Source organism: Monodelphis domestica, chromosome 3, assembly GCF_027887165.1.
Source record: "Monodelphis domestica isolate mMonDom1 chromosome 3, mMonDom1.pri, whole genome shotgun sequence".
Classification (NCBI taxonomy): domain Eukaryota; kingdom Metazoa; phylum Chordata; class Mammalia; order Didelphimorphia; family Didelphidae; genus Monodelphis; species Monodelphis domestica.
Genome location: NC_077229.1, coordinates 500661742 through 500671877, shown reverse-complemented (window position 1 = coordinate 500671877; position 10136 = coordinate 500661742). Strand labels below are relative to the sequence as shown.

At 34.3% G+C, this 10136-nt stretch overlaps 1 protein-coding gene across 6 annotated transcripts in view; it reads right to left on the bottom strand.

The window, feature by feature from the left end:
• Positions 1 to 3400: 3400 nt before the first annotated feature.
• The window catches only part of CENPK (centromere protein K), a 44183-nt gene continuing 37447 nt past the window's right edge, over positions 3401 to 10136 (bottom strand). For all 6 annotated transcript variants that reach the window (XM_007486392.3, XM_016431320.2, XM_007486391.3 and 3 more), the window contains 2 exons: positions 6944 to 6994; positions 3401 to 4436 (listed from right to left, as the gene is read on the bottom strand). In XM_007486392.3, the coding sequence (XP_007486454.1) occupies positions 4278 to 4436; positions 6944 to 6994 (210 nt within the window). In that variant the 3' untranslated portion in view covers positions 3401 to 4277. The remainder of the gene's footprint in view (positions 4437 to 6943; positions 6995 to 10136) is intronic.

Genomic DNA, 10136 nt, shown 5'->3' with positions numbered 1-10136 from the left:
TTGTGATATCAGAGGACTGACCATGCCTCTAACGCATGGAATTCCCATAAGCATAGAATAAGGCACACATTTTCACCCATGGCCAATATGAATGAATGACATTTATTAAACGCCAACTATGTGCAAAGTTGGGCCACTAGTGATACAGAGAAAGGTCAGAGTCCTCAAGGAGTTCATATTCCAGCAGGGGAAGAGAACACATATAAGGAAGCTTCAGCTAAAAGGATCGGAGGTTCTTGGGGCACAGCGACACGCGAGAACCTGTTTTCCTTAATGTCACTTTCATTGACAAATTATCTATTTCTGATGTTGAACCATTTGATAATACTAATGACCTGGTGGCGAGGGCTTTCTTTTGAGTCCGATTTCTGTTGATTTGTTTTGCTTGACTGTATTTGTAATAGAGCCATGCAAAAAATCATTTATAATCGAGTCTGGAATTATACTCCTACTCCTACCTACTAACCTGTTACTTTCTAATTAGTATCTTTTTATATCCTTATCCGCAAAGTAGCCACCAAACAAATGTTTATGTCTTTGCACTTGTCATCCCCCCATTTCTAGAATGTACTCTACCACCCCCATTTCTGCCCCCCAGATTCCATCTCTTCCTTCAAGATACAATTCCAGCATATCTTGTATATGAAGTCGTTCAATTATTGGTGCCTTTTCTTAAAAAAAAAAAAACACAACACTATTTAAATACGTGGCATTTACTTGTCTTGTTCTCTTTATATTTATTTTGCATATGTACTTCGTCTCCTCTGTCAGAAGTTGATGGAAGAGGGATTGTTTCATTCTGAAACCCAAGCCCCTGGCACAGTGCCTGACACACAGAAGGCACTCAATAAATGCCTGCCGATCAACAGAATGATTTAAAGCTTGCAAAGTACTTTTCGGATAACTCTAAGGCAGATAAAGTATTGATTTCTTCATAGAAAAGGAAACTGAGTTTCAAATAAATTAAAAGATTTTTCACACAATGAACAGATTTTAGAGATGGGATTAGAATAGTACTCTCTCTATAGAAGGCTTCCCAATGGAGAAGATACTGATCCAACTTACTAAAATGCTGGATTCTTACTGACCATGTTCCAGCCATATAAGGAACAGCTGAAAGAACTGGGAATGTTTAGTCTAGAGAAGAGGAAACTTGGGGTGGGGGTGGGGTAGGGAAGAGACAGTAGAAATGCTTTTTGGCTGTCTTATGAATGAGGAATTACACTTGTTCTGCTCACCCCCAGAGGAGGCAAAAAAAAGGCACCCTTAGTTTTGATGGAAGGAAAACTTTACCGACAATTAGAGCTATCTGAAAAAGGAACAAGTTGCCTTGAGATATAGCACAGTTTCTCTTCTGAGCGAAGGCTGGAAAACAAACATGGTATTCTATAGACATATTGCCTTGAGATTCACAAAGGATAAAGAAACAATCTGGAAGACCAGCCAAGATGGTGGAGGAACAATTGGTAGAGCACCAGCTTCCTCCATAATTAGTCCAACAATGATCTAGAATGAGATTGAAAAATGATTTGAGAAATGGGAGACTCTAGTAGGTCATCTTTAAGTCTCAGTTCATAAATCTGACCTTCAGGCAATTAGTGCATACCTCTGGGAAGTTCCAAAGGGGCTGAGCACGGACTCCATGCAGACAGTAGCACAAAGGACGAGGTGTCCCCAAAGGGACTGGAATCAGTCCGTCCAGAGCTCTCTGGGCAAATCATTTAGGAATGAGTAAATTGTAAAAAGGATAAAGAACTATGATGAGTGGATGCCCCCATAAAAAGGTAAATACAAGACTACAAAGATGAAGTATTTGCATTCTAATGGGGCACACACAATTATACCTGGAGAACCATATTGTCAGAAGGGGTTACAGAGGGTTGGGAGGGTCTTTTGTTACATAATAGGGTGAAAGGGGCAGGCAGAGGTCTATACAAATGAAGAAGGGGAATGGAAATCACCTGAGCCACACTGTGAACTAACACAGTGAGGAAGGTAGCACCAGGAGAACTGATATACTACAGAAACATCATTAAAAGGAACAATTTTGAAAGACTTACAAACTCTAATCAATGCAACGATCAACCATGACTCTTACAGGACTGATAGAATGCTGCTTTCCTTCTGGCAAAGAAGAAATAAATTAGATATGCTGAGATGTGCATTTTGGACACGGCCAATGTTCAAATTTGTTGGAAACGGGTTTTACTTGATTATGTGTATTTGTTATAGGCTTTTTCGCTCTGTTTCCCCATCATAGGAAGAGGTAGAAGGGAAAGAGGGTAGATGCTTGTTAAATGAGGAAAAATGTTCATTTAAAAAAGAAAATTAAAAAACACCAAGAAACATAAGAATAAACAAATCTTTTCTATTATAATATGGCAAGTAGTATCTTTTTTTTAAACCAGTGTGTTCAGATTTATGTTTTGGGGTTTGGGTTTTATAAGATTATTCACAAAATGAACAATATGGAAATGTTTTGCATAATAATTATATATATATATATATATGCATATATATATATATATATATATATATATATATTTAAAAAATCCAAATTGAATTGCCTGCCAGCACTAGGACGAGGAAGGGAAGGAAAGGAGGGAGATAAATTTGATCCTATTACATAGGAAAATTTGAATGGAAATTGTTTATTACATATAATTAGTAAAAAAAAATTTAATAGTTTCAAAAAATATGCATTGTGTAGCCTTCTACAAAACACTATTTATAAAGACTGGCCTAAACAAATTGAGAAATATTCATTGCTCACAGGTAAGATAAATTGAGCCAATATAAACAAAAAATTACAAATACTACCTAAATTTATTTTTCAGTGCCACATTAACCAAATTACTGAACAATTACTTTATTGAGCTAGAAAAAAATAATAATGAAATTAATCTAGAGGAACAAAAGACTAAAAATCTTAAATAAAATACTAGATTTGTAACCCAAAGAAATCACAAAGGAAAAGAACTCACATGTACAAAAATATACTTAAGGGGGCAGCTGGGTAGCTCAGTGGATTGAGAGCCAGGCCTAGAGATGGGAGGTCCTAGGTTCAAATCTGCCCTCAGACACTTCCCAGCTGTGTGACCCTGGGCAAGTCACTTGACCCCCATTGCCTAGCCCTTACCACTCTTCTGCCTTGGAGCCAATACACAGTATTGACTCTAAGACGGAAGGTAAGGGTTTAAAAAAAAAAAAAAATATATATATATATATATATATATATATATATACTTAAGCAGCTTTCTGCAGTAGCCAAGAAGGAGAAACAAAAAGGGCAATCATTTACTGGGCAATAAATGACCAAATTATGTTTTATGATTGTAATGAAATACTACTGTGTTGTGAGAAATCTAGGAAGACTTATATGACTTGATAGAAAATGAGATGAGCCAAACCACAAGAATTATTTTTTTGTAATAACAACATAAGAAAAATCACTTTGAAAAACATGATTAATTCAATAATTTATCACTTCCAAAGCATGTCACCTCCTCACAAAGAAGTGATGAAAGCAAGATGATGAATGAAAAAAACATTTTTTGATAGAACTAAGGTGGAAATTTGTTTTGTTTGACTATTGGTTACAAGGGATTTTGTTTTTGTTTTCCCCATTAGAAGAGAGAGAAAGAACAAGGGAGAAAAGATAAATTTCTGTTAATTGAAAGAAAATGTAAAAAATTTTAAAATAAATATTCTAAAGACAATTTCTGGAGTGAAGTAATTCACTGATTACTTTTTAAAGTATAGTCATATGGTCTAAATTTACAATAAAGAGAATTACAAAATTTAATTTAATATAATAATATTATAGTATTTAAAGATACATTCTTAGGCATTATCTAACAGCTTTATCCAATTTTTAACACTTAAGATTCCAATTTTCAATAAGTCTACATATAAGTTGTTACTTGTGAAAATAATTCTACAGTTAACTTTGTAAAAAATCTATTAACTTTAAACTAAGGCACCAATACAACTTCAATGTGTGTCTTATTATCACCTACACATCAAAACTCTCTAAAGCATCCAAATTGAGATACAGATGAAACAAAATGCTAAAGAAAAGGTGCCATAAAAAGCTTACAATATAGCAATACTGACTAAATGAGAAAGGAATATCTAATTAGGAAATCAGCAACAAATTGAAAGTTAAACTTCAGTATTCAAATAATGTTCTTCATTCATCCAAGTGAATATTCAGGCTTCCATTATGCTTGAGTATCAAGGATTCTAAGTATCAAGGCTCAGAAATCACATCATTTTTACTGATGAAACGCTTCTAATCGAATTTGGTTTGGATCATCTTGATGTCTAAGTGCAATTCCATTACGCAGCAGCAGCTCAATATAAGGTGGCCAATAGGAATCATCAATTTTTACATATGGATTATATGGAGACCGAAGTAAGCTATTTATAAGAACCTAAAAAGAAAAATTAAGCAAATTAAGCAAAAAATTAAGGAAAAGTTCAAAATTATTTTAAAAGTTGTAAATCTTTCAAAGGATACTGTTCTTTCTAAAGGGCTAACTGAACCATAATTCTGTTTTCCTAACTCAAAGAATTTATTGCTTAAATATACTATCACATATTTTAAATTTACTTGTTCACTTCAATTTTCAAATTCCCTTTGTGACATAGTTAACAAAATTACAATTGTAATTATGAAACACCTATCTTTCTGATTTTCTTTGCTTAGATATGATCCTATTTTAATAATTCCAATGTAACAATTTGCTTTACAATCCCTACAATTAATGAAATCGCCATCAGACTCAGTAAAAAATAAAACACTATTAAAATTAGGTGCCCCCAAAAATGCATATGGTGTTTAAGACTCTTACTTTTCCTGGGGCAGCTTGGTGACTCAGTTATAGAGCACCAGGACTAGAGTCAGGAGGACCTGGGTTCAAATATGACCTCAAATACTTTCTAGCTGAGTGACCATGGACAAGTCACAACTCCAGTTGCCTAACCTTTATATGTTCTCTTCTGCCTTGGAACTGATACTTGTATTGATTCTAAGACAGAAGGTAAGTGTTTTTTTTAAAAAGATTCTTACTTTTCTGAAGGTAAATACTTCCTAATCATTAGTCAGTATTACTAAATACTTTTAAGACCTGCAATGTCCTCGGTGGGAGAAACGCCCTCCACTGATGCAAGCTTGAAATCCACTCTACAATCTAAGATATAAATCCTTCAAAAGTTGATGTGGCCCACAAGAGTCAAAGGTTGGCAACTAACAAGTACCAGGTACTTTCTCTAATATTAGCTAGGCCGGTCCTTGAACAACCAATAAAAGTCAGTGGTTGGTACCTGCCAGAATACTTAAGTTCTATTGTTAATGTCATGAATGATATAAGATCACATCCAAGGCTGGATGAATTACTAGATTAGAACTTTGGTGAAAAATGACATAATACACTCTTCTCAAGGAAATGGAATAATCTCAAAACTCTAATTCTCCTAATCAATTTCTACGATTGGAACACTATTCTCTTTTCATCTTTGACATCTTGTCTCCCTCATCAATAATATTCATAAAAGAAATGGCTTGATATAGTGGAAAGCACTTTAAGGCATTAGACCATCTGGCAACCTTTTAGCAGTTGCCATTGGGCAAACAATTACTCAAACTAAGAAGTAAAACAAAAGAAAAAGGCTTACATTCTTGATTCCTAAAGTTAGGATTTAATAAGATTTTCTGAAATAATTTATTTCTTAAACTTAAAGCATTTTTATACAGTTGATCCTTGTTTTCCAGTTAAAATATAAGCACAGAAATTATCTAAACTTAACACCACATAGTATTTATATACTCCCTTTATAGCTTGTACATTTATTTTGTTTTTTAATTTGTCTTTATTTTTTTTACTGAGGGTATTGTCAAGACACCATTAAATACCTAAAAAGTTCTTTGGGCTTTGAATAAAGCATACATTTAGTCTCTGCTTTAAAAAAAGCTTTAAAATGTCAGCATGATTAGGAAGCTAAAATCTTTCAATGAAAAAGTTATAATTCCTTAGCTCTTACATCATGAAAGGAAGATAGATACATTGTCTGGTTTTACTTAGGAATTTTTTTCCTGTTTGAATCCTTGCCACTCTGTGGAAAGAATTTAGAATCCTAATTTTCTCTTTGAAGGAGCTGGCTACTTGAACCCCCCAAATAAACCCCATACCCAAAACCAAAGCCCACTCTTACTGTACATGGTTTTACTATGTAAATCCTAAGTAAATGATATTTTTGTCAAAGAATCCCTTTAGAATTGTAGTACTTTTATATCTTTTTAATAAAAAATGGAGACAAAATGTTAATTTTAGCCATTTTTGAAAACCTGAATTCGAATTTTGAAAAGATCATTTTCAATTGTGAACACAAAGTAAGAAACAAATTTGGAGTTAAGTTCAACTACACATATGTAGGAAAGATGACATCAGGTACCTTCGTTAGAGAGAAATAGAATGTGCAGAGTGTGGTGGCACATGCACAGACTTTCCTACTGGGGCAGTTGAGGCATTTGAACTCAGCAGTTCTGAAATGCAGTGGGGCAAATGTAATTAGGTGTCCCCACTAAGTCGGCTACCAATCTGGTGAGCCCAGAGCAGGAAGCCAGCAGCCTACTAAGAAGGTCCCAGGTTGCAAACGGAGCAGGTCCAGGTCAAAGCTTCCATGCAAACAAAACTGGGATCAGGACTGCAAGTGGCTGCTGAATTTCTAGCCCGGGGGAGAGAAAGCCTCACTAAATGTGTTTCTAAAAGCATAGATCAGTTTTATTGATTACAATGATTAAAATTTCTCCTCTTTATAAAAAGTTAAGGGCTTCTCCTAAACACAGCAATTAGTTTTATTTGTAGTTTAACTTTTGTTGATGTTCTTTATTTTTAAAATAGCAAAATAAAGAAAATTTTAAAATTCATGAAACACTTACCTCTAAAATTTCACGCAATGTCTTTAGTTGTGCAGTTGGCTTACACTCTCTCTAAGGGGTACAAAGATGAGGAATAGACAGAAAAGAAAAGGTTAATAAAGAAGCTTTACAAATAAGTGTTCTAAAAGAATTACGATGACTACACATATATTATTTTTAAATGATATTTCATAATTGCTATGATGTAATAAATAATTCAGGTTACAATGTCAACAATTTAATCATTTGAAAGACATTTATCTGTGAGGATAAAATGTCTACCTTATTTAACATCAAAATAAAATTTAAAATGGGATTTTAAAACCGAAAATTGGGAGCACCAACACAAAAATGCACATTTTTATAAAAGTAACAATATCAATTCCTCATATACATAAAAATAGCATTGCAAGAAAGCATGACAAAATTCAATAAATAGATATAATAAAGGGATCACAACGAAGAACAGGAGTTGATAGGCAATTTGTCTGTCGTAAGAAGACAGTTTACAAGTGGTGAAAAGGTTGCATGAAAAGTGTTTGAATAGTCAGTAGATGGTAGAATTCTAAGGCTGACATGAATTTGTAATAGTTTAATTAAGAGTAGTATATTATACATGTACAACCCAGTAGGTAACTCCTGCGGGGGGGGGGGGGGGTCATGAATCATGTAACTGTAGAAAAATATCCTAAAGAAAAAAAAAGAAAGAGCAATATATTATTAAATGTAGAAAGGAGCATGTTAATGGAGAGGCTGTGACAAGTAGAGTTATGGGAATCTTAATGAAAATTAGAATCAAAGAAAGGGGAGGAAATCAGTGGGTAAGAGGGGGATCAGAAGAGAAGACTGAAGAAAGTAGGTCAGAGGCTTAAAGAGGAGGAAGGAAGGAGTTTTAGGATTTTATGCCTAAGCCTGATCTCCTTTTTTGAGTTCCAGTTTCATATCTGGCCCATAAGCCTCTCAAATATATGTTCAAAACAAAACCTGTCTCCCTCAAAAACTGGCTCCTCTTCCCAACTTTCCTGATACTATCAAAGAACATCATCCTCCCAGGAACCCAAGTCATACAAAAAAGTTTAACAGACATTTTATTTTATTTTTTTAAAAACCCTTACCTTCTGTCTTAGTATCAATATTGGTTCCAAAGGAAAAAAAATACTAAGGGCTAGGCAATGGGGGTTAAGTGACTTCCCCAGGGTCATACAGCTAAAAGGTATCTGAGGGCAGATTAGAACCCAGGACCTGACATCTCCAGGCCTGGCTCTCTATACACTGAGCCACCTAGCTGACCTTATATGGATAAAATTTTAATTTTGAAGGTTGTAAATTAGTTTTGAGATTTTCAATTGTGTTTATAAATTCAGAAACAAATTATAAACTAAAGATAAATTCAATTAAATAAGAAAAGATTTTCTTGTCAAGTATCTTTACTACCAAAATCAGGATATCTTAATTTGCAGAGAGAAGAATGTATATAAATTTCAAATGATCACTTTTTAATCTTAGTTGCCTGAAGTTCAAGAAAGTTACCTGGCCTGCTCACCGTCATGAAGCTACATACGTGTCAGAGGAGGGATTGGAACACAATTCTCTATTCCAATTCAATCACATCACCCAGGGCAGTAATATCAAAGCGCTGTGAAAGTACCCGTTTAAGAATATTTAGGCAGCTCTTTTTGTTGCAGCAAAAAGCTGAAGATAAAACAGGTGTCTCTCCGCTTAGGAATGTCTGATTAAATTGGGGTGCATGACAACAACAGAATGTCACTCTGTCAAATGAAATACAGGGCTTGGCACGTGTGCTCTCACTTGGTATGCCACCTGGGATATATGAACTATCCAGAGGGAAGAATGGGAATTCAACAATGAGGAGGGTAAGGGGGGTGACAGTCTTATCCTTATTACATCCAATCACACTTTAGTGTATTTTAATGTGCTGAAGTTTACAGTGATTTATGAATTATTTTATCTAGTTTTAATTAAACTACTCCTTATAAAATAGGCAAGAGATTTTTAAAGTTCCCAATATAGGAGTGCAGACTGAAGGAAATTCTAAAAATGTAAATATATTTGAACACGGAATTGGCAAAATAGACAGTTTTCTACTCTTAATGTGAGCTCTGTCAAGATGCAACACGAGGCAAAAACAATGACAATTTAGTCAGATAAGACAAGAAGTTGACCAAAAGGATTTGAAATTATGAATATTATTTTGAATATGTATTTAAACCCACTATCACTAATGAACTGTGCCTGAAGTGAATGTTGTACTTTGCAATAGTTTTGTTGTTGAGTTGCCATTTCCTTCTCCAGTTCATTTGACAGATGAAGAAACTGAGGCAAACAAGGTTAAGGGACTTGCCCAGGGTCACACAGTAAACAAGTATCTGAGGCCAGATTTGAACTCAGCAGGCCCAGTACTCTATTCTCTGCACCACTTAGCTAATCCCAAACTTTGTAATAAATAGCTAACGATAGCAGGAAACATCACAATAGGCTTTTAAAAAACTCAGCTTTTGTTGCTGTGCATCACTTTCTTATCTGTATGCTTTAAAAGCTTAAAAACAAATCTCTACGCTGTTTAAATGAAATATTTCCATTTGTTAAAAAGATTGAAAATGCCATGCTGCTAGCTACTAAGGTTAACCTTCCATGAAGTTTATATGCATCTTGTATGTGCCTATTTATACACATGTTGTCCTCTCTGTGAGAACGTAAAGTGCCTTGAGGGTAAAGAGACTCTTTTTACTTTTTGCCTGTGCTTCTAGCACTTAGTACAGTCAGGATTAAATAAATGCTTGCTGACTGACTGATAATGAATATAAAAGAACAATTAACTGGTATCAGTGTAGATGAGTAGCTCTTAATCTGGAGTCTACAGATAGATTTCATCAACGGGTCCACAATTTTTTTTTTAAATATTGCAACTATTTCAATAATTGTTTTACTTTGTAATGCTATATATTTTCTTTTATGCATTTAAATTAAGAACGTTATTCTGAAAAGAGGTCTCTGGGCTTCACTAGACTGCCAAAGAGGACTTTAACCCAAACAAAAGGCTAAAATCTCTGCATAACTGATATATGGGATTGAAAAAATTAATATCATGATTTAATGAATACAACACGTATCTTTAGATCTCTGTTTCTTTGTGAAATTATCTTTTTCAGCTACGTCCACAATTATAATCAAGTACTGAAATAAACTGAACTTT